The sequence below is a fragment of the Polypterus senegalus genome, chromosome 14 (genome assembly GCF_016835505.1).
Source record: "Polypterus senegalus isolate Bchr_013 chromosome 14, ASM1683550v1, whole genome shotgun sequence".
NCBI classification, from domain to species: Eukaryota; Metazoa; Chordata; class Cladistia; order Polypteriformes; family Polypteridae; genus Polypterus; species Polypterus senegalus.
The window spans coordinates 9731692-9756946 of NC_053167.1; the positions used below are offsets into that span (position 1 = coordinate 9731692).

The 25255-nt window shown below is 40.9% G+C and overlaps 1 protein-coding gene across 4 annotated transcripts in view; it reads left to right on the forward strand.

The window, feature by feature from the left end:
• The first annotated feature begins 2372 nt into the window (after positions 1–2372).
• Positions 2373–25255, forward strand: part of LOC120515127 (phospholipid transfer protein) — a 33963-nt gene continuing 11080 nt past the window's right edge. Inside the window, exons 1-12 of one of the 4 annotated variants that reach the window (XM_039735857.1) lie at positions 2373–2527; positions 6631–6757; positions 7353–7452; positions 7689–7817; positions 8101–8256; positions 8868–8931; positions 11117–11180; positions 11503–11594; positions 18835–19011; positions 22489–22548; positions 22712–22876; positions 23094–23161. In XM_039735857.1, coding sequence (XP_039591791.1) covers positions 6652–6757; positions 7353–7452; positions 7689–7817; positions 8101–8256; positions 8868–8931; positions 11117–11180; positions 11503–11594; positions 18835–19011; positions 22489–22548; positions 22712–22876; positions 23094–23161 — 1181 coding nt within the window. In that variant the 5' untranslated portion in view covers positions 2373–2527; positions 6631–6651. Of the gene's footprint in view, positions 2528–2658; positions 2678–2876; positions 2917–3440; positions 3657–6630; positions 6758–7352; positions 7453–7688; positions 7818–8100; positions 8257–8867; positions 8932–11116; positions 11181–11502; positions 11595–18834; positions 19012–22488; positions 22549–22711; positions 22877–23093; positions 23162–25255 lie in introns of those variants that run through there. The other 3 variants (XM_039735859.1, XM_039735858.1, XM_039735856.1) reach the window with 3 other exon arrangements.

Below are 25255 nucleotides of genomic sequence, written 5' to 3' on the forward strand. Positions count from 1 at the left end.
TACAGCCACCCTTCTTTCCAATAACAGTCATAAGCCTTTCCATTCATGGAGTCTGTCAGTTTCTTGATCTGTTGACGATCAGCTTTTTGTGGAGCAGTGACTACAGCCTCCCAGACACTCTTCAGAGAGGTGTATTGTTTTTCTCCCCCGTAAATCTAGCGTTTAAGAAGTGCCCACAAGTTCTCGATAGGGTTTAGGTCAGATGAGGAAGGGGGGCCATGTCATTATTCCTTCATCTCCTTTAGGTTTGGGAGTTGATTTTGAGTTCATCTTCAATGCAAAAAGGTCCAACTAGCTCATCTTTAAAAATACCAGTACCCCACCTCCACGTTGGAGTGGAGCTCTGTGCCCATTACTGATCCACAGGTCCATCCATCTGGTCCATCAAGAGTCACTCTCATCTCATCGGTCCATAAAACCTTTGAAAAAAATCTGTCTTCAGATATTTCTTGGCCCAGTTTTGACGTTTCAACTTATGTTTCTTGTTCAGTGGTGGTTGGGTTTCAGCCCTCCTTACCTTGGCCATGTCTTTGAGCACTGAACACCTTGTACTTCTGGGCACTCCAGGTAGGTTGCAGCTCTGGAATATGAAAGTACTGGAGGATAATGCGTTCCTGGTAGCTTCACGTTTGATTCTTCTCAAATCTTTGGCAGCTAATTTGCGTCTTTTGTTCTCAACACGTTTCTTGCGACCCTGTTGACTATTTACAACAAAATGTTTGATGATTCTGTGATCACACACCAATATCTTAGCAATTCCAAAAGTGCTGCATCCCTCTGAAAGACTTTTTACAATTTTTGACTTTTCAGAGTCAGTTAAATCTCTTTTTTGGCCCGTTTTGCCCGAGGAAAGCTAGCTGCCTAATAATTCTGCACACCTTGATATAGGGTGTTGATCTCCTTAGGCCACACCCTCCCTCATTACACAAATACACATCACCTGACGTGCTTAAATCCAATAAGCATTCAAGTTAATGCAGCTTGGAGTTGGAATATACGCACAAAAATGATGATATGGTCAAAATACTCACTTGCCTAATAATTGTGCACACAGTGTATAGAATGCATTGAACTTCTTACTTGCATGTCTGACCAACATGACCTGTAGCAGCTTGCCACTCTTTGGCACCATGATCTGCCAGTATTACTAGTTGATCGTGAACTTGAGCTTGAAACCTTTGGATTCTGCCTTTCCCTAAAGCAATCTTTTTAAAAGAAGTACTCTGCAAATCTATGTCATCCACATTCTGAAAAGGATCATCCCATAGGCAAATATCAGTTTAATTTGATAGAAATCACCTGAAAACTGGTTTGTCACATGCAGTGGGGCGTCCACTCCAAGGCAGTTCAAGTGCAATCACTGTTATTAAGAAGAGAAAGAAATTGGAAAGGACTAACTAATGGTGAATCAAGAGTCATTCCTACAATCAATTTAAAAGTAATTTAAGAGGGCAATCTCAGTAGCACCTCCAGTATGACAGTGCTGAACTTATTAATGACTTGGAAGTGCTACATTTTGCCTGAACTATTCCTTTAATGCTCTGATGAGTATGCCTATTTCATAACAAGGCAGACTAAAAGCTCTTGAGTCATAGGAAGCTTACTATTGCTGGAGGGCCCAGGATGAGTTAACAGCTTTAAAGAATGGTGCATAATATCTGTTGAGTCAAGACAGAAGACAGACGGCTAAGACAAATCCAGCCATGCTGTATACAGATTTTATGAAAGTGAGCAAAAAGCAAGAAGACTAGAAATACAGCTCACAAAACACCTCTCATTGATTTTTACAGAGTCTGAGCGTGCTGTAAAGAGAGGCGTGCCTCACAACCACAGGCTCCTTCCCAGGAGCCGTTCCAGGCAGGATAGCCTCTGTGGCTTTACTGAAGTTCTGCTTGTCCTTTGGTGCTGCTATTCTGAGAAGTCATTAATGTATCTCCACTACGACTTCAAAGGATCAAAACTTGAGGAGGTTTGGCAGCTCATGGCCGCCTCTTCTCTTCTTACAGTATTAATGATCAGCTTTAAACTTCTAGAATTTAGAAGAGAAAGTAAAGTGCCCCCCCCTCCCCCCCCCAAAACCCCTTACCATATTCAAACTGAGACTATGGATGGGATTTCTATTTAGTTATTCACAGGGACCTCAGCAGGGTCTATGAGAATGCCTAGAGTGCACCCCCTGTAGGCTGCCCCCATAAACAGTGCTGACTCACCACGGTGGTGTGATGGGAGGGTTTTGACTAGAATTTGATTGACTGGTTCATATGAAAGGGGTGGTATGATCTGCCTCAAATGCTGCAACTTTTCTGCCCAGTTATTAAGTGAATTACAGTGATTACAGCAAACCACACATCAGTCCTGCCCAGAGAGCTGAGACCCCACCTGCCTATATAATAAGAGGGTTTGCAGGAGGCGAAGAGAGTGAGAGTGTGTGGCGTAACTCCATACCAGCTGCTTCTTTTTTTTAAAAAAAAACAAAAAACAGTTCCAGTTAACGGACAAGCCAAGCAGCCAGCCAAAGATAAGAGCTGTAAGTATTAAGGTCTGTTGTGCAAGCTGTTAGAAACTCTGAACAAAGGTGAAAGACGTACAAAACAAGGCAAACTGCACCAAACTGGAATGGCTGTGGCGGGACGGATGTCAGCCAGGTTATGCAGCCAAGAGAATGGCCCTGGCAAAGGTAGGCAGGTTGCGGACAATCGGGTCATTGTGCTGTGTTTAGGTGGCACTTCCGTTGTCATGGTAGTGCTACTGAATGGGTCTCGTTTTAAGTTGTAGTGGAGGCACACTGAGTGTGGGGATGAATAAAGTTCAGAGAGAGTAACTTGAAAACCTTTCCCTCAGTTATTACAAGGTGTCCAGCCTAGCTGCCTGATAGATGATGCCTGCTGCCCACTATTGTCCTGTTTTCTTGCAAAGGTGGGTTATAGTGTCACTAATGGGTGATGACTACTGAGGAAACTGGAACATCTACAATTGGATTTCAGGAAATCTGAGGAATCTTCATTCAGCCCATGCAGGAAAATCACAGCTAGCACACATTCATAATTGGTTATAGCATATTCGTGAGTAACTGATGGGTTGCATGATTGTATGGGACCTCGCTCTGTGATAAGGATGTTAGTTTTATTCAGTTATTTGTAGGAGACTTGGATTGTTAATGAGGGAATCTTGACCAAATAGGCTGCCCTACTCGTAGCCCCCATTTTTTCCCCTGCCTTCAGTCTGTGAGTTCATGACTGTATTTTTTTTAACACTCTATGGCACTATATTTATTTCCTGTGTTCTTGGAAGTTCCCACTTATCCTTGGGATGTCCTGTCTGTGGTCTTGTTTTGTAGGAAGCCAAGCCTTGTGACCCTATAAATGTGTTAGTTGTTGCAGGGGCTCAGCGAGAAAGGCTATTTGGCTGTTAAAGGAAATTTCTTTGTGGGTCAGCAGCTCAGGAGGAAGTGGCTTGGTCACTTTGAATTATTCCCCCACCCCTACCGAATTAGATCAAAACGTTTAAGAGCTGTCACATCTCACTGGAGGCAGCAGTCTGCTGATAAACAGGACACTTGGAGGTTACAAGATATTCTGTGGTAAAACGCTTAGCAGAAGGAGCAGCTGCCACACAGGAGGACACCAGTGAGAGGAATCGGAGCGGCACAAAAAAAGGCAAGGAAGCTTTTTTGCAGCAGCCAAGGATTAAGAGGAGCTGTGGGTTGCTCAACCGAACAAGTTTTCTTGTGAGTCAGGATAATTAGAGAGCTGGGGGAGTGTGTGGCAATGATAGACCACACAAAGGCTTCCATCTGCTATAGAACAAGTTTATGAGACATATAAATCCTGCCGCCACAGGCGAATGCAGTGATTCCACTTGACAAGGCCTGCCTGCTTTTCTGTGACACGGCTAAATGCATCTGCTTTTCAGCTAGATTAATATGCATCAAGGCCACAATGAGCAGTAATGCAGAAGTGTTTGCTGCTGGGGATGAACAATGCTAGCGGCCTTTTGATTATGCAAGGGAGGTGATCTGTGATACTCAGATCTTTGTTCACGGCAGGAAATGGACAGCATGAACCTTAATCAGAATTCACCTTATTGGCCAAGTATACTAATCTGTACTAGGAATTTAGCTTTTTAGAATTGATACAACATAGAAGAACAACACAAAATACAAAAAGATGAATAGAAAGTCTAATGCAGCATGCGAGGACAAATTTAAATATAAAATCTACTGCAGTAATGCAATGACAGAACAAAATATAGAGAGATATAATAGGATAAGCCCAAGTACTTGCGCTTAGAGTGTGTATTTGCTGTTAGAATATACAGTATATAATATATATATATATTATATATATATATATTATATCTATCTCTCTCTCTCTCTCTCTCTCTATATATATATATATATATATATATATATATAATTTGATACTATTTATATGCATGGTGTCCGCGTCAATACCCCGTATGTATGGTGTTCGCATCAATGCCCCGTATGTAGGTGTTCACGTCAATTTGATGCTATCCGTATGTATGGTGTTCGTGTCAATACCGCAACCCAATACAAGTTAGAACCATGTAATGGGACTCTGCCTCTGTAATTAGAACATCACGTGGCAAACGCGGACACAGTATTGCATGATTGGCTAAGAATGTTCGAATGCTTCAGTGACGCCGTTGGATGGCCGAGTATAGTAAGTCGGTGTTGGTTTGAGCAGATAACAGTAAGTTTGATTGGTTTCTGGAACGTTGGTTTGGTGGGGCGTACTTTCCAGGACTAACATCGTCGACTGACTTAAACCCTTCGACAACTCCAGAACTGTAAGTAATTTAGAACGTATCGCCATTTGCTTGGTACGTCGAAATCTATCTTTGAGCAGTTCGGTTTTGGCATGCGTTCTTCTGACATCTATTGGCAAACTGAGTAATGACGGCTGGGTAATAACAACGGTCATTGTTTAAATTTTAGTCGATCACAGATCTAAAATGACCACGCCAACATAATTATTACTCCGACTCTAATTACAGTCGTAAAATACGGTTTGTTTTGAAAATTTGTTTGCCGGAAAAAATCAAATGAGGTACGCCGAAGAGCTGAGTTCACGTCTCGCAGCCCTGTTTAAACAGGAAGCACTTCATTACATCGGCCGAAAAGGTCTATTTTAAGCACAAATCAGTGCCATGATAATAAAACCATTTTAAGGACTTAAAAAAACAAATAATTCTTTGCAGAGAAAGTATGGATTGCACAAACGTACAATTTTTAGCCCGATTCGATCAGGCTCCTAGTCGCTAGTATAATATATATAAGTGACAGAGATACACAAGTAGGATTGTGGGGGCAGCCTCAGATCAGTGACTGATTAGTTACTCTTGTTAGACAGGACTTTTGGTTTTGAGGGTCTACAGTACAGTCTGATACACAGGTGTTTCAGTTCAGATGGCTTCTAATCTGGAGTCTTCTTTCAGAGGAACATGTGGTCATTCAGAAGGCTCAGTAGAGAAAGAGGGAAACTGCTAATAATTTCAAGTGGAAACACCGTGCGTACTTGAATGTTTTTCTTCTCAGTATCTTGATGTGGCATTTGGTGCCACTGCTCTGCTGCCAAGGTGCTTTCCTGTATATGGAAAATTCATCTCAGAAAAAGGAGCGTTAGAATCATCCGATGGAAAGATTCTGTCATGGAATTGGACAGCTCAGCACAGACTCCACTATAGAATGGCTAAGAAGGGTAGGCGCTTACTTGGCAGAAGTCTCTAGGACTGTTACTGTTTCTGACTTTCTCTTTGACTTTCTTTTTTGCAGTTTTAATCTCCTACTTTATTAAATAACTAATGGACAGATAATGTTGGCTGCCGGTTATGTTAATTAGTTTCTATTCTGTTTTCTTTGTATTTTAACAGATTGGAATATTTATATGTACTAATTCTGTATTTCGTAATTGGTATAATGTATACTTGCATTTTACCTTTGAATTTGTTCACAGCACTTTGACTGCACCCAGTGAGGAGCACTATACAAAAAAAGGTTGCATTGTATAGAAGCCTCAGGTCAGTGGACCTCTAGCCAGAAACGATTACTTCAGTCTTAGCTTGGAGGATTTATACTGTTTTATAAGTCAGAGTGTGTCTAGATACTCTGATAGATAGGTATCCAGGACCTCTGGTCCACCAGTCTGATGTAAGTTCCAGAGGCTTTCAAGTTACTCTAATGGGCTTAGTTCTTAGCTCGGCAGAGTCCTAGTTGTTGGGCACCTTCATAAGAGAAAGCCTCTAGAAATCTGAAGCAGATTCAGTTCAGTGTCCACTGATATTATAAGTAGCCACTCAGGGGGCAGTAAGTACTTACAGGAAGACAAGAGCCTTTACCCAAAGGTACTCTAGCCATCCTGGAGCCTCAGCAGAGCAGAAGTAGTAATTCAGATGTCCCCCTCCTCAAACACCACTATTTATTTTGATGGATAGGCTCCTGTGGTCCTAGTCAGACAGACAGGCAGGCAAGAGTCTTGGCACAAAGGGCTGCCAGATAGGAAATGGCAAATCACATGTGTCATCAATAAGAAAGGAAAACTATTAACTCTAAGACGTTCTAAGTATGACTGACTAAACAGTAACTTTTGTTTTGTCTTTGTGTTTCAGCTATTGGCAGAGTGAGGAACTATGGCTGCCTTGAAATGTGTTTTGTTCCTGATTTGTATCATCTCCATGGCATCTGCTGTCACTCCTGGGTGTAAAATTCGAATCACAAGCAAGGGTCTTGAATATTGTAAGAATATTACTGTGATTAAATTCTGCCAGCACCAGGATCAAATCTCAGTCTTGCTGTTGCCTAAGTTTAGTCTGCACTTTTGCGTATGCCTGCTTGGGTTCTCCTCTGACATCCTAGAGCTGTGTGTGTGTGTGTGTGTGTGTTAGGTCAATTGGCCAATCTTAATTTGCCTTACATGAGTGAGTGTGTGTCTGTTCATGAATGAGCTCTGTGATGCACTGGCCACTTAATCAGAACTGGTTCCTACCTTGCACTCAGAGCTGCCAGGATAGGCTCTGGTCCTTGTAAGATAAGTGGGTTAGAAGATGAGGGAATGAATTTTATTGTGGTTTTCTGAGGAGGACCCCACTCTGCATTTTCTGAACAGTGTTTTCAGGTCTCTTTTGCCACTATTTTGTCTCTTGGCTATCTAATAATGTATAACAGTGAAGTACTAACAACTGCCACAGTCATTGACACACATTTATTACATACGCCTGGATGGTCTGTGCAATCAAATGTGCCCAAGGCTACTAACATCTAAACAAAATATGGGCTTCTGTGTTAAAGTCAGTAAGACTGGCTTCTGACATTTGACCGTGTCTTTTCACAGTGAGGCAGGAAAGCCTGAAGTTTGTGGAGGAGGAGCTAGAGAACATTCAGATCCCTGATATGTCTGGAAGGGAAGGCCGATTCTCATACTCTATAAAAGAGTGAGTGTTGATATTTTAGTGATATGTGTCCTTGATCTCTTACTTTTGTGTCTCTATGTTTTCCTTTTTAAGTTTGTTCTTGTCCCTCATCCTGCCTGAACTCCAGGATTCTCACATTCCAGACAGTAGTACACTATCCATTAACAAGTCTTACTGGTATAACTGACTGGTTAATTTACTTAAGCTAATATACCTGACCACTAATGTAAGTCATCATGTTGTACACCTAACTCTAGGGTGAAGATCACAGAATTGAACATCACATATTCAAACCTGCATTTCCAACCGGATTTTGGCATCGTCTTTGAGGTGCAGAACTCTTCCATCAGCCTCACCTTCAAGCGTCAGATCCTCTACTGGCTCTTGTGAGTTTTTATTGCTGACCTTGACTCAGTTAATCTGCTACTGTAGTAGATTGGACATTGCACGACTGTCTTACATGGCAGGTGTACAGGAGAGAAAGGTCATATTCTGTGAAACAGCCTGTGCAGTGATCCTGTGCTTTATATATAGTGCTATCTCATCTTCAAGCTGAAACAGTTGAATTGTGAGACTTTCAGTACCGTGCAAATCTGTTATGTGTGATGATCAGTCCACTTTGGATGTTTCTTGTGGGCCAATAAAACATTCTCTTTCTTGTTCTCTTAGTCAAGATGTTGGTTCTATCAATGCATCCGCTGAGGGGGTCAACATACATACAGCTCTCAGGCTGTCTAAGGACAAAGCTGGCCGTCTAAAAATATCCAACATCATCTGTGATGCATCTATCTCCAAAATGCGTGCAAAATTCTCTGGTACTATGAGGTAGAAAAGAAAAGTGTTATTTTTCTTTTTATCCTAATATATATTCATTTCTAGTGGACTCGTGAAGTTGGGTGGATGTCAGTAGTAAAAAAAGTACAGAAAGGTGGAAGGCACTGGGACAGGTAGAAGGGGTACATATAAACAATGGGCAGAGAGCCAGGTGAAGCAGTACCACAAGGGGTAAGGAATGGTGAAAGTTCCACAAAGATGGAAATTGGAGGTATATGCATAGTATGTGGCAGCAGTGGAACGTTTTGAAAGAGAAGATTATAAGTTAGCATAAAACTGAGAAAAGGGTCAGATATATTTCCAGAATTAAAGAGAATGGAGATATTCCTTGGATAAGAATCAACACTAGAATAGCAAAATCCTAGGTGACAAAGATCTCAGTTTAGAATAATCCCATACATAGGCTTTAAATGTGATAGGGGGGAGACAGGGGGCTGGCAAAAAGAAGGCTAGCTATAGGGCAGTGAGCACTTGGATAGGAGATACTGTATGGAATTTGGGCCTAGGTCTATACAGACAAAGGGTAGACATTTTTGCAGTGTGAAGAAAGATGTGACAGAGGGAAAGCTGACCAGCTGCTCTAATGCTTTCTTTCCTTGCAGCAAGGTATACAACATCCTCGCGTCTTTCATCACCACAGGCATGCGATTCATACTAAACCAGCAGGTATGTAACTCTAGCTCTGAGTGTGCTTTCATAGGAATGCTAAAGAGTATAATTAAGATAACAAAATTTAAACAAGTCAGTGTGTTTACCAGATTTGTATTGTTGTCTGCAAGAGGAAGAGGAAGAGAGTGAGTGCAGAGCCAAGGATCAAATGGTGGAAGTTGAAAAAGGAAGACTGCAAGGATGAGTTTAGGGAGAAGGCGAGACAGGCACTGGGTGGCAGTGAAGAGTTACCAGACAGCTGGGAAACTACAGCAGATGTAGTAAGGGTAACAGCAAGAAGGGAGCTTGGTGTGACATCTGGAAAGAGGAAGGAGGAAAAGGAAACCTGGTGGTGGAATGAGGAAATACTGGAGAGTATACAAAGGAAGAGGATGGCAAAGAAGAAGTGGGATAGTCAGAGAGATGCAAAAAGTAGACAAGAGTACAAGGAGATAAGGTGCAAGGTGAAGAGAGAGGTGGTGAAGGCTAAAGAAAAGACGTATGATGAGTTGTATGAGAGGCTGGACACTAAGGAGGGAGAAAAGGACCAGTGGATTAGACAGAGGGACCGAGCTGGGAAAGATGTGCAGCAGATTAGGGTGATAAAGGATAAAGATGGAAATGTACCCACAAGCTAGGAGAGTGTGTTGAGAAGATGGAAAGAGTACTTTGAGAGGCTGATGAATGAAGAGAACGAGAGAGAGAAGAGGTTGGATGATGTGGAGATAGTGAATCAGGAAGTGCAACGGATTAGCAAGGAGGAAGTAAGGAGAGCTATGAAGAGGATGAAGAATGGAAAGGCTGTTGGTCCAGATGACATATCTATGGAAGCATGGAGGTGTTTAGGAGAGATGGCAGTGGCGTTTTTAACCAGATTGTTTAATGGAATCTTGTAAAGTGACAGGATGCCTGAGGAGTGGAGAAGAAGTGTACTGGTGCTGATATTTAAGAATAAGGGGGATGTGCAGGACTGCAGTAACTACAGGGGGATAAAATTGATGAGCCACAGCATGAAGTTATGGGAAAGAGTAGTGGAAGCTAGATTAAGAAGTGAGGTGATGATTAGTGAGCAGCAGTATGGTTTCATGCCAAGAAAGAGTGCCATAGATGCAATGTTTGCTCTGAAGATGTTGATGGAGAAGTTTAGAGAAGGCCAGAAGGAGTTGCATTGCGTCTTTGTGGACCTGGAGAAAGCATATGACAGAGTGCCTCGAGAGGAGCTGTGGTATCGTATGAGGAAGTCGGGAGTGGCACAGACGTACGTAAGAGTTGTACAGGATATGTACGAGGGAAGTGTGACAGTGGTGAGGTCTGCGGTAGGAGTGACGGATGCATTCAATGTGGAGGTGGGATTACATCAGGGATTGCCTCTACTCAGAGAGTAGAGTTGGCGAAGGTAGATGAGTTTAAATACTTGGGATCAACAGTACAGAATAACAGGGATTGTTGAAGAAAGGTGAAGAAGAGAGTACAGGCAGGGTGGAATGGGTGGAGAAGAGTGTCAGGAGTAATTTGTGACAGACGGGTATCTGCAAGAGTGAAAGGGAAGGTCTACAGGACAGTATTGAGACCAGCAATGTTATATGAGTTGGAGACGGTGGCACTGACCAGAAAGCAGGAGACAGAGCTGGATGTGGCAGAGTTAAAGATGCTAAGATTTGCATTGGGTGTGACGAGGATGGACAGGATTAGAAATGAGGACATTAGAGGGTCAGCTCAAGTTGGACGGTTGGGAGACAAAGTCAGAGAGGCGAGATTGCATTGGTTTGGACATGTGCAGAGGAGAGATGCTGGGTATATTGGGAGAAGGATGCTAAGGATAGAGTTGCCAGGGAAGAGGAAAAGAGGAAGGCCTAAGAGAAGGTTTATGGATGTGGTGAGAGAGGACATGCAGGTGATGGGTGTAACAGAACAAGATGCAGAGGACAGAAAGATATGGAAGAAGATGATCCATTGTGGCAACCCCTAATGGGAGCAGCTGAAAGAAGAAGAGTGTGTTTACCAGCTTGGCCTTCACTTTTGGCCAGTAATTTCAAATGAAAGAGCTGAAAGCTCCAACAACAGGGTGTGAAGAGTTTTAGGTGCAGGTCATTAATGTCTGTGCTGCCACTGGCCACCTTTTAGGGCCGTAATGACTTTGAGGCCAGCTCTGCTCCTGCAGTACTTGTCAAGGTTACATGTTTGAGTTGGTTTTTTTTTTCAGATCTGTCCAGTGCTCAACCATGCAGGAACAGTGCTGTTAAACTCTCTCCTGGACACCGTGCCTGGTGAGTGTTCACTTCTATTCTGTTTCACATACCATAGTTTACCAGATTTCGTCCAGCACCATGTGTGTTTATGGCCCAGAATAGTAACAGTGGTCTGGTCTTACACAAACTCATATAATGTAATAAAGTGTCACAGCAAAGGCATTTATAACCATGTTACACTCTGTAGAAATAAGAATATTGATTTCCATTGTACTGTAGCGCATTTTCAAAAATAGGAAGCAGAGAGTCAGGCTCAAAGCAGCTTCTGCTGGATCCATAAGTATCGTCAGCCATAACAGTCAAACACAATGCAACTTTGTCTCTTTTAATTCTCTTTCAGTCAAGACACAAGTTGACAACTATGTTGGAATTGACTATTCCCTCCTCAGTAACCCTGTTGTGACCTCAGAGAACCTAGACATGGACTTCATGGTAAGCCGAGTACCTCCTCCTCCAAAACCACAACACCAGGTTGTCACACTCTGTTCCTGGAACAGTGGATGCCTGTCTTTAGTCTAAACAACCTTTAAATTAGAAGACTGTTAGTGCTGTTAATGGAATATACTGTAGTTGAGGTGGCAGGGCTCATTGTTGCTGCATTATAGCTTTGGCTCTATAAGTCTGGAGTTTGCACAGTTCTCCCTGTGCTGTGTTGCTTTCTGAGACCACACTTGTTTCCTAAAATATTCATTGTTTCAGGTTAATTAGTGGCTGTAAATTGACACTGTATGGTGTGTGGGAGTGTGCCTTGAAATGGATACTGGTTTGGTGTTTGATTGTACCCAATTTTTTACAGTTCCAGCACCTGTGACCCTGAATAAAATTAATCAGCTCTCAGAATGGATGGTTGTATGGATAGATGGAATAAAACCTTGTAAATATTGAGAACCTTCAACTTTCTTGATTTTAGTCCTAGAGAGATGTTTTTGGAGGGCATGCTGACAAATGCGCAGCAGCAAAAGGGCACAGTGGCAAATATATACTGGGAAAAATAAAGGCACCAATAAATGCGTAAAGTTACCGGGCTGCTCTTTTCATCTTGGACAGTCATTGTGGGGAAAAGTGTGAGAATTTCATCCAGTAAATACTTACGTTTACAATGAAAAGAGTCCCCTGCACTTAAAAATGTAACTTGCTTTAAGTTTGGCACCTTGTAATGACATACACACGTTTGAAAGCCTTATAGATATTTTCCTGTCCAGAGCTAGAGGTGTCTAAATCAAGATAAGTCAATACCAACGTGAGCCAGTGCCATTTTTAGACTTGTTGTGAAGGATTGCACATTATATGGGACCATATATTGCACAGTATTAGTTTGTATGTTTTTTGTGTTCTCTCCATTTGTTTAGTGTTTTTTCCAATCAGGGCTGTTTGAAGGAATTTGGGGGCCCCAAGCAAAATGGACATGGAGGCCCCCCGCACGCACGCACGCACACACGCAAAGGAACCACAGTATAGCCATACTGTACATATTTCTGCTAGCCTACCTGCTGCAAAATTGCACCATTTGTACAAGACAAGTAGAGCTATTTTATGTGTGTAATTTATCACTTACCACTGTCTTGTTTTTTCTTATCCTCCTCTTCCTTTCTCTTCTTTCTTTTTTGGCTTCCTGAAGCATAATTCCGCTTCATGACTGCCGAGGAAGTTTTGTATTTTGCCGGCAGCAGAGATCGCGTGGTTGGCTGGCTGCTGTCAGCGAGGGGGGCCCCCTTGAGGGGGCTCCCGATAACAGTGTCATTGCACTTTACTGCATTCACTATCAATGGGGCACTCACACAGTTTGTCGCTGCATTTTATTCTTAACCAGTCGTTGTCTCGGGGCCCCAAGCAAGTGCTTGGTTTGCCTGCCTTGTCGCGACGGGCCTGTTTCCAATATACATTTTGTTTTGCCATATTTTCTTTAAATTAGTTTTGCAAAAAAGAACATCTTTCCAGTGGAAACTCACAATTCATTATGGGCTCATATATCAAATTTGAAATTTTATGTATATGTGTACTGCATATGTAATGAAGAAAAGAGGGGGTTTATTAACTGTACTTATTTATCACTGTATGCACTTTGTCCCTGCCTGTTTGCTGCCATGTCAGATGTTGTGAGCTCATCTTGAACATGCCCGCTTAGTTCTTTTTTGGCTTAGGCCACAGGAATGTTTCTACTTTGGGCAATCTTTATTTTCAAACCTTTGTTCTACTAGTAGGTACTAATTTGATTTGTATTTTTCCATTTGTATATACTCAAAATAGCACAAAGGCACAATCATGCTAAAAGCTGAACAGTGCTTCCAAAGGCCAGCTTACTGTCTGTAAAATGAAAAACTGGAAACGCAAGGTAAAGTGTCGGCAAACGTAACAGTTAGAAGTGAGGCAAAAAAATGTAATTTTGGACTTGAAATCTGTTGACAAACTGTGATGAAGATTTGAGGTCACTTTTTTTTTTTTGAATAGCTTTGATTTTCCCCCTCTTCTAAGAAGCCCAAATTTGTTATGTACTTGCTGTCTTTGGTGTGGTGTCTCCTATGTCAGCTCTAAAGACTGTAATTAGTGGCCAAGCACCAAAATGGCTGAGCCATAATAATGTGTGAAGTTTTGGTTCATTTTTTCCAGTCTTCCACCAGTTTAAAATCACAGTCCTGTTACTATAGATACATTAATATGTACATTTTATCACTGTTCCTTACAGTGTCTTTTTTTATAGTGGTCTAATTGTACTCCTTATTAGGCAGTTTGCAGTTTGACTTCTGGCTGGAGTACGTCTTAGTGTTCATTTTTAGACAGCAGTTCTTAGTAATCATGCTGATTTTCCAGAAAGTCATATACAGTGCTGCGTAAATACTTCATGGAATTGGTAGCTGTATATCCTTCAGTTTTAAAGTTGTGAGCTAGACTTCTTAAATGACAGGATAAGTACGTTGGTTATATAGTCAAATTCTGTGGTAATTTGGCACCTCTTTCAGATACTTAAACACACTAGAAGAGGTAAACATGACTCCTACTGATGATGATTAGGAACAGGATAAGGGAGTGAAGTATGGCCAGGATACCCCACCATCTGGTCCCTAACAAGCTCACTTATGAGCATAGATAGATAGATAGATAGATACTTTATTAATCCCAAGGGGAAATTCACATAATCCAGCAGCAGTATACTGATACAAAAAACAATATTAAATTAAAGAATAATAAAAATGCAGGTAAAACAGACAATAACTTTTTATAATGTTAACATTTACTCCCCCCGGGTGGAATTGAAGAGTCACATAGTGTGGGGTCTCCTCAGTCTGTCAGTGGAGCAGGATGGTGACAGCAGTCTGTCGCTGAAGCTGCTTCTCTGTCTGGAGATGATCCTGTTCAGTGGATGCGGTGGATTCTCCATGATTGACAAGAGTCTGCTCAGCGCCCGTCGCTCTGCCACAGATGTCAAACTGTCCAGCTCCGTGCCTATAATAGAGCCTGCCTTCCTCACCAGTTTGTGCAGGCATGAGATGTCCTTCTTCTTTATGCTGCCTCCCCAGCACACCACCGTGTAGAAGAGGGCACTCACCACAACTGTCTGGTAAAACATCTACAGCATTTTATTGCAGATGTTGAAGGGCGCCAACCTTCTAAGGACGTATAGTTGGCTCTGATCTTTCTTACACAGAGCATCAGTATTGGCAATCCAGTCCAATGTATCATCCAGCTGCACTCCCAGGTATTTATAGGTCTGCAGCCTCTGCACACAGTCTCCACATAGTATCTAGATGACCAGTGGAGTCAAGAGTTTAAGAAGGAGAAGGCTGAAGAAAGCAGATTTCCAAACGGGAATGGAAATAGAGTCAACAGACCTCCAACAGAAGGCTAAGGCTTTCTTAATAGCCATTGTACCCAATGTAAGAAGCCTCATCTGGAGGGAAGAAAGAGAGAGAAAAGAGAATTTCAAGGGAAACAATGGAATTTTAATGGATAAAATGGAGGATACAAAGGCAGCTATAGAGAGCCAAAAGGCAGATACTAATGGGCATTCCCAGAACATTTGTAGAAGGGTACCTGGAGTCTTCAATGAAAAGAGATGACAAGCAGGATCGTTAGTCAAGTCCATAGCAAAGCAGATTCTGTTGTTAATGTACAAAAGATGTACACACTTGAATTGTTAAAATTGTAGGTCAGAATTTTAGGAAGAATCAGGAATATTTCTGAAAACATTTATCTACAAATGGATGGACTATGAGGGGGGGCTATGCTGCCACACTGAAATGGATGGTATAGGACAGGGGTCCTCAATCACGGTGGTCCTGGAGAGCCGCAGTGGCTGCAGGTTTTTGCTCCAACCCAGTTGCTTAATAAAAAGCACTCATTGCTAAAGTAACACTTCTGCTTCACTTTAGTGATTTTGAGCCCTTATTGCTTAATTTTGTCTTAAACAGCTATTTTAATTGCTCCTTATTATCAATAACATGCAAATGACAAAAGAGAGAGCAGCATTTCTCTATTTAGCTTATTTACATTTACACCTGTGTGTATTTATCTGCACTATTGGGTTTAATTAAATACTTGGAAGAAAAATGAAGAGAAAAAAAGTGAAGGACTGAGAATTACTCGTCCATTTTAGCCTTCAAATCATTTGCATGATAGAAAGGGAAAGAAAATCTAGGATATGAGAATGACCTGACATAGCAGAGTTAATTTAATTTCATAGCTTGTTAGTGCTTTATTGGCAAGAATTGCTTTCTAATTAAGCAACCAGGTCAGAACAAAAACCTGCAGCCACTGCGGCTCTCCAGGACTGGGATTGAGGACCCCTGGTATAGGATCATAGGAAGCCCGGCAAAGGATAGAGTATAATGCAGCAACTGGTTTCAAAGGAGGAAATCAAACAAGAGAATTTTAAAGGGGATGATGTGGTTGAGGCAAAGACAATGAGGCAACAGGGGCATTAAGAACAGATCATAGTTGTAGATAAAAAACGAGGAAGATGGAATGGAAAATCCGGACCTCAAAGACTGGAATATGTGGAGCGCTGACTCGTCAAAAATATCTCCTAATGTCTGGATGCTACAAGATGACCAAGATGAGATGGGATGTTCATAAAGATAAACTATGGAAGAATGGGGTGTGTGAATGCCAAGAATGGCAAGGATTCAGCCATTTTTCAACTTTGCATGAAGTTTCCACAGTGTAGCTTAATGGTGTCTCAGAATTTAGAAAGCGTGCCTTTATCTGAGTTTGGAGAAAGGGTTGCAGTGTTGGATTTGATACCATGTCAGAGTGGGGGTAGGTCAGGTGGAAAAATCACCCAGGTTGGTCAAAGAGTAAAAGCCCAATGTTAAAACTTAGATTAGGCAGAGAGATTCTGCCCATGGAATACCGTGGTCATTAGTTGGCTCTCTTTTTATTCCATAAAAAGTGGGATAGCAGAGATCTTACAATAGACACAAACATTTTAGGAGGTAGAAGGGTAAATATTGCACTTACAAAGTAATACTGAGGTAATAGCTACCAACTGTGATTTAAATGACAGAGGAGGGAATGATAAAGATGCAAGAGAGTCCTTGGACTTTTTAAAAATCTGCCAATAGTTAGTTGTGACTGTGTCTGATAGGGAAGGAGAAATGTCAGTGCCCAAATACTTAGCTGAACTGAGCAGCGGGGTTTAGGAAAAGGGTATGGAAGGCCAGAGGGGGCATTATCTAGAAAGAGTAGTACATGACTCTCAAATAAGGATGTCTTGTGTGGGGAGCTAACTGTGTAATAACTGGTGTAATCAACTCATATGCTTTTAGAACAGCTGAAATAGCCTCGAGAGGGAGATTAAAAAGTAAAGGGAATAAGGGCAATCCTGCCCAGCGCCTTTGAAAATCTGCAGAGGTTGCGAAATATATCTTTATACAGGGTGAGTCAAAATTATGTTAACATTTGAATTGCGGAAACAATTTATTCACAAAACATACTTCTTATGTGCAAGATGATTTACAGGAATGTCTCAGCCTGTTGGCCATCATGTTCAACACACAAATAACAACGAGCAACAGTACCATTTAAAGCCTGGACACACGTTTCGCAGGGAATAGATGATACCAGTCCATATTCTGTCCTTCAGGTCATTGATATCATGAACTTTCCTGCTATACACACACTCCTTCACCATACCTCATAACCAGAAAATACAGAATGTCAAATCAGGGAGTGTGGAGGCCATAGCAATGGTCCACCACGACCTACCCATTGACCTGGAAAGCCTTATTAATTCTAGAAGTATTGTGCTCTCAAAACTCTTCAGATTGCTTTGCATTTCCTTAATATTTCCTAAAAGTTCTGCCATGCTACTGAATTTTTCACAAATTAAAATGTTGAGAAGACTTAGGAAATAGGAATATTTGTGTTGGTTAATAAGAGGAGGCACAGTCACTGCTGATGCAGCTTGGACAACTTGCCGGTGCAGTTTTGCAGTAAGGACCAAAAAGGAACACTGAGAGGAAACTGATTTACTAAAAGCCCAATTCCATACCAGAAGATGACAAGTAATGTGCGTCCAGCTCCTTTAAGAAAGAGAAACCATGGCCTGCAGTTCTCTGTTAAGATAGTGCCTTCAGATTGACATTATGTGCTACAACACCACAATTTTGGGTTGGGAGTTTTGCTAATAGTTTGGAAAGTGAGATTCTAAAAATGCGAAAGTATTATTATACAGAAAACTATTATTGCGTGTTTAAAAGTATTTTATGAAAATCTAACATTTCTATTATTGCAAATGAAGTTAAAGGCTACATTTATTTGAAGTTATTTTGTGTTCTAAAGTTAAATGTATAAGTAGGCTCCTATAAATTAAAAAAGTACATATTCTGTCCTGGCACTTTGTAATGACCAGAAAACAAAAGCCAATAAACTTACCAAATATGTCCACAATGAAATGGTGAAAGTTTCAGTATAAGAAAACATGCCTTCCATGTTTCTGATGCATGTTATTGATAATGATTTGGATCTGGAAATAATCATTTTATTACATAGTCCTGGCGCTGTTTTTCTTGAGGTAAGGATATACTTCCTTTTCACTTGTATGACAATAGCAGCTTTTGTGGAAGGAGTTCTCACATAAATATGGAAGTAAATTAACGCAATACCAAGCACATGTCTTTTGAGAGGAAGCCATGGTCTGGGGGTCAAAGGTTACTGGGAAAAAAGATAAATGCAGCTGGTCTTTTTTCAAAATGATTACATCTCATAATATTGGCATTTTTTTGTTACAAAATTACATATTTAAGCTATTTTACAATGTGTGTGCTTGAGAATTTTCTTCACTTGTAAAAGGGAATTATTTGGTAAGTTTCCCAGTAAGGCTCTGTGCCCAATGACTTCCATTATAAAATGCCAGGACAGGCTGTTTATTTTTTAAAATTTAACTTTAAAACACCATTTTGCTTGGCAAATGCATACTGTATATACCATGCTTATGAAGAAATAACTTTGACTAATAAATATCAAACTAATCCTTTAATGAAAACCTTGAACCGGATTTTTGCTTGGTGCAGTGCACAGGTAGGTAGGTAGTAGGTAAAGGATAAGAAGAACATACACTGTGTGTTTTCTCAAGATGCAAGTCCATCTTCATTATTCCATACACCTACTAGTTACTATTTTTGAGTGTTTCAAATAGAAGAATCACCTGCTTACAATTGATTTCTTTTTCTTGCAGGGGATGTTCTATGGCTTATATGATGAAAATGACACCCTTGTAAACTACTCCGAGGAACCTAAAATCCGTGAATACAAGCATATGGTGTACCTGTCACTCTCGGAATACTTCTTTGATAGTGCCATGTACTCCTACTTCAAGGCTGGAGTCTTCAGCACAGAAATCTCTCGTGAGAAGGTACGTAGGACTCTGTACTCTTCAGTCATTAGGGAGACTGTGTTCCAGAATAAAAAAATGAAGGTTGTGTTTAGGAATGATGGACTATGGTAATGTAATATGAGGCAGCCATGAGAGCATGTTCCCAGGAGAGCAGAAAGTACCACATAATGTGAATTTGTGTTGCGAAAAAACAAACTGGAGAATCGTCATGTTTATTTAGAAACAAAAGTAGGGAATACAGTCTGTACCTTGAGTTAGAAGGCAGCAAGGCCAAAGTAGAGAAAATCGGAATGTCCAGAGAAAATGCCGAGCAAACACTGGGAAGGATTTGGTCAGTTCCATTCAGACAGCTATCAGATGCAGAAGTTGAACATAGGAACCTGAATCCTTAAGGCTAAAGGTCCATTACAGTTAAGTCATATTCTTTTGTTTTTAGTTTATGAAAAATATTACAGCCATGCTTAAGATACAATGGTGACCTGAAATTTCACACTGGAGCTGTCCAGCCTCATTAGCTACATCCACACTACTGTTTTCATTTAAAAAGTGTTTTTAAGCAAAAATGATCTCTGTCCACGTTAGCATTTTCACATTGTTTATGAAAGTATCTGTGTCCATAATGAAACAACCAAAAACACATATGATGTAGACATTGACCTACTGTACACTGGGCACATGTACATCAGTGGAAAAATTCTTGAAGGACTGGTAATGTTGACGGCCAGAGATTTATTGGAAAACTGTAGTGTCCAGTAAATTATTTACTTCTTGGTCATGTTTGCTGCATTCAAACTATACAAAATACGGTTTTGATACATACAGGAAACCAACACAAATGCCATGGAAAGTAACTCCTCTATGTCTGCTAAATTTGGAATAAGGTGACCAGTCAGTGAGTGTGACATATAATGTGCAGGAATCAATCAGGGAAAGTCTACATAATACGCACAAATATATCAGAGTGCGATTAGAATCAGTGTTTTCAAAGCTCTCCATTTTTTCCCATCCACATGCAACAGTGAGCCTGTGTTGTCAGAAATATACGGCTCTGGAGAGTGTTTTCAAATGTCTCCATTTTTTAAAAGTTAAAAATGCCGGCCAGGGTAGTGTGGGTGAAAGGAAGAAACAGTGACTAATGTCTGTATTATAAATGAAAATGTTATTGTGTGGAAGTGGCTGAAGACATGTTGATTGCTCAGCCTGACGTTCTGTTGGGGCATTCTTAAGTGCAAAGGAACTCCCACTGTGTTCTCTAAAGGCTATCAACACCAGATTAACACTAGAATTACCAAAACCTACAAAAAAACTTGTAAATCTGTCCCACCTTAAATCCCTTCGCACCTCTCCATCAGCGTCTTTTGTCCTGTAAATGTGTCGATAATCAGCAAGTAGCCTACTATCACATCCCCCTACCACCGCACAGTTTTCTCAGCTCAAGTCTGTTTTCCTGAGTGTCAGTTGCTTAGAGTTGTATAGAGTGAGAAGTCAAGCAAAATGACACCTTTTATAAATACTATATCGTTATTTGGAACACATGCATTTCATGAGCGTTCCGTGTCTACAACAATCTATGTAAACACATTGTTAAAACAAACGTTTTTCATGTTTTCGTAATAATTGACAAAATGTAGACATGAAGTGTATAATGTGTGAAGCCTGAAGTCCAAATATCAAATAAACATTTTCACAAAAGGTACAAATATAACAGAACAAGTGCACTTATATTCAAGAATATAACTGCAGGAAAAGAACCAGGGTTAGGGTGCGACATCAACATGTATTTGCTACGACCGCTTCGGTGGCGCAACAGTAACAACTGTTGACTGGTAATCAAAACTTCACGGGTTTGACTCCGGACGTGTCTGTTTTGAGAAGTGAGCTGCTCTTATTCTTACTATTTTAGAATAAAAACATACATTTGATTTGAGTCTGTAACAGCTGGTGTAAATTTATGATACTTGTAAAGGTTAGCTTTGTTTTCTGTTTTATTCGGTTTTATTCTCCCAGTCACGTTCACACTTCCCCTGATCTGACACTGCTGTTTTCACATGAAGACGTCCTATAACAGAGGTGAACTCAGATGACGACAAGGGTTCTACATCGGAGAAAGAATGCACATCACACTTTTGCCATCGCTGTACTTTGTATATGTACACGGGAAGCTCTGCAGTCTACTTGTGACTTTATGGTGTAGGAAGATAAGTAAATAAATCAAGGTAAACAGGTAAATAACATTCGATCTGGCTTTTATATACAAAGTACAGTGACGGCAGATTCCACCTGCAGCTATAGACTCTTCAGTACGCGAGTGACTCTCCACGCTAGTGTTTAGGTCTGGAGGGTGATATTTAGATCTGGAAGTGATAGTTGGACTTCAGGCTTCACACATTATACACTTCATGTCTACATTCTGTCACTTATTACGAAAACATGACAAACATTTCTGTTTTAACGATGTGTTTACATTGTTGTAGACACGGAACACAAATGAAATGCATGTGTTCCAATTCACGATATAGTATTTATAAAAGGTGTTATTTTGCTTGACTTCTCACTCTATACAACTCTAAGCAACTGACACACAGGTAAACAGACTTGAGCTGAGAAAACTGTGTGGAAGTGGTGGGGACGTGATAGTAGGCTGCTTGCTGTTTATCTACACATTTAGAAGACAAAAGACGCTGATGGAGAGGTGCGAAGGGATTTAAGGTGGGACGGATTTACAAGTTTTTTCATAGGCTTTGGTAATTCTAGTGTTAAACACTGGTGGCCTTGTGGGGGTGCATGGTATAAGTAGATTTTAAGGAGCTCAGTGGTAGACAGCAGAGATGGTACCCATAATATAATAAGAAGTAAACCAAAATTTCATTGTCTGAGAAGCAAGGTCATGAAGAGGCTGGACGTTAAAACATGGCCATGCACATTTTAAAAAAACAACCCAAAAAGGGCAGGCAAGGTCAAAATCCACTAGAGCATGGGTCACCAAGTCCAGTCCTGGAGGACCACCGCGGCAGCCCAGTTTGTGCTGCTAATTAACTTCTTGTGAATTCATTTTAATTGAATTGCTTTTTTAAGATTTGCTCCCCTGAATTTCTTCATCGTTCCTCTGAATTGCTTCATTTCCTTCCTTCTTTAAATGGCACCCAAACAGAAATAAAATGTGAAGTGAGGGAGGTCCTCCAGGACCTGAGTTGGTGACCCCTGCACTAGAGCAAGCAAAAACAATTAATCAGAAAGCAAAAATTATCAAAGAAAAAACATCAAAACACAATACCAAAGCACAAAGTGCTGTCATACATACTGTAAGCTGTAAAGTATTGCACTTGTGCACTTATGGAACACCAAAACAACACAACAGTATGGGAAGGTGGAGGTGCAAGCAGCACATAAGTCAGTCTGCAGTTTGAGCCTTGCATCTGTGCTGTAGACCTTTGGAAAGAGCCTGCAGTCCACACTCTGTGCCCCTGGTCACATCACCTTCTTTTCCTCTTTCAGATGTCCAAAGACTTAGAGCTACTTTTAAGAACAACATACTTTGGGACAATCATGCTGCTGGTAAGAAAATGACTTTCTTTGAAGTGTGTTTTTAAATTTCTGTTTGGCCATCTTTCAGCTTCTCCACAGAATTGGTTCTTCTGTCGCAGATACCCCCTCGCGGACCTTGCTGCTTGGCTTTTTTTTTCTCTTTGATTGTTGTGTCCATGTCTGCTTCTCCTAGGACCCTTCAGTGATGGATGGGGCCATCGGCTTGGAGCTGAAAGTCACATCTCCCCCCAAATGTGTCATTAAACCTTCAGGGACCACTGTGTCTGTTACAGCAGTTGTTAATGTCTTACTACTGCCCGACAATCAGGAGCCCATCCAACTCTCCAGCATGACAATGGTATGTGGATTGGGGGACCAAAATATACGTAATGGAAGTGTTGTGTTGGGAAAACAGCTTTGATTTTCCTTACATACACACTGGGACAATAAAGCTGGGAAGCCATTAGATGCGGACTGTTGCATTATGTGTCTGAAAAGAGATACTGTGTTTTGGGGCCTGCCTATTCATACACAGCCTTTTGCTATGTAAAATAAAAATTGATTGTTTTCTCTAGGAATCAAAAATGAATGCCAAAGTGTCAATGAAGGGAAAGAAGCTAGCTGTCCACATGGATCTGAGAAGGTAAATAGTAAAAGGAACGTATAATCTTCTGCAGTGGGCTGGCGCCCTGCCAGGGGTATGTTTCCTGCCATGCACCCTGTGTTGGCTGGGATTGGCTCCAGCAGACCCCCTTGACCCTGTAGTTAGGATATAGCAGGTTGGATAATGGATGGATGGACGTATAATCTTATCCTAAGGAGACAAAGAGTGTAAGGTGCTCCTCCCAATGCTGCCTAACACCTTTTCCAGCAAAGACAGAAAGATTGTTAGAGGTAGTAGACTAATAAATGCAGGTCTGTGATGGTCGTGACCTTTTTCACACATGGCATTTTTTAAGTTGTAGTCAACACACAGAACCAAAACAAAGGGTACCACGCCACATGCGCCTCAGAACAGGTCATTCACCTGAAGCTAAGCATGCTTGGGCCTGGCCAGTACATAGATGGGAGACCATCTAGGAAAACTTGGTTTGCTGCTGGAAGAGGTGTTGGTGAGGGGGCACTTACCCTGTGGTCTGAATATAGATCCCAATACCCCAGTGCTGTACTATAAAAAGGGTGCCGTCCTTCGGATGAGACATAAAACCGAGGTCCTCACTCTCTATGGTTATAAAAGAATTTGAAAAGATCAGGGTGTATCCCAATGTCCAGGCTAAATTGCCCACCACGACCTAGTCATTCTGACCCCCTGATCATCCCCTGTCTCTAATTGGCTCTCTCTCTTACCACTTTAATACTAATGTGTGGTAAGTGTACTGGCACAAAAATGGCTACCGTTGCCTTATCCAAGTGGATGCTACACATCTGAGTAGTGAGAAAAGTGCTACATAATTGTAAAGAATTATTATTATTAATGTCTGGAAGCCATTTAGATATGCGGGCTGAAGTGGTGGGAGGTAAGCTCTTGTGGCTGATTGTGCCTTTAAAATACCATTTAGTTATTCCATTATCCTGAGCAAGGTCATGGGAAGTGGGAGCAAGGCAGGAACAATTCCTGGACTCTGCACAGTCCATTTTAGCCTTTACAATTCGATAGTTGGTAATGAGCAATGGCTAATTACAATTGAAGAGCTCAGTTCCAAAATCAGCTAAGTACAAAAGATAAATTTTGGAGATAAATAGGAAAATCTGGGTCCATACTTAGCAGATTTTGAAACTAAATCCCTAAAACTATAGCGCTACACTGTTGCAATTAGCAGGTTTTGAAGCTCAAACATATTTTCGGCGCATGACCAACTGCATGAAAAGGCACAGTCACGTGTTCACTAAATTTTACCAAAAGGTGTAATTAGCAGATTTTGGAACTCACATCTTCAATTATCTGTAACAGCAAAGGTAACGGTTAAGCCAATGTCAGTATATTTGCTAATTAAATATCCTTTAAAGTCTGTGACATTTTTAATGAAGACGGTATTTATAGTTTACCCAGGCTCTAAATATTTTAACCAAAATTCCAACTTTACAACCACCTAAATGAATCTGGCCATGCCCATGCAACAAACTGAAAGAGATGGGCAGCCATGAAGCCTTACAAAAAGATCCAGTAGAAAATGATGATTGACCAATAAACCCGCATGTGTATTTTATCTGTGCTTTATAACTGATTGATAATAAGATGGATGTTCTATATCTATCTATCTTATCCTTCCTACTATACTAAAATTGATATCTATCTTATCCTTCCTACTATACTAAAATTGATATCTATCTTATCCTTCCTACTATACTAAAATTGATATCTGTCTATCTATCTTATCCTTCCTACTATACTAAAATTGATATCTGTCTATCTATCTATCTATCTATTTCAAACCTCAATGAAAGGAGCTTATTATCTAGCAAGCTAGCTGGACAGGCATCTTCTTTCAATGAGTGTGTCTAGCCTTCTAGCTGAGAAAATAAAGACATCAATTGAGGATTTTTTTTTTTCCATCATCACAGCTCAGATGCAATGGCAGCACATAACGAAATGTAGTGAAACTGAAACAAAGTGCTGGCAGAAGCAAGCCTGCTTACCTTAGTGCACTGCTGTCACTGCTGGTGGAAAATGCATTGCTTGTCAAAGCTGAGGATGGTAGAGAAGTGCAGAGTAAGCTAGCGAGATAAGCAGAGCACA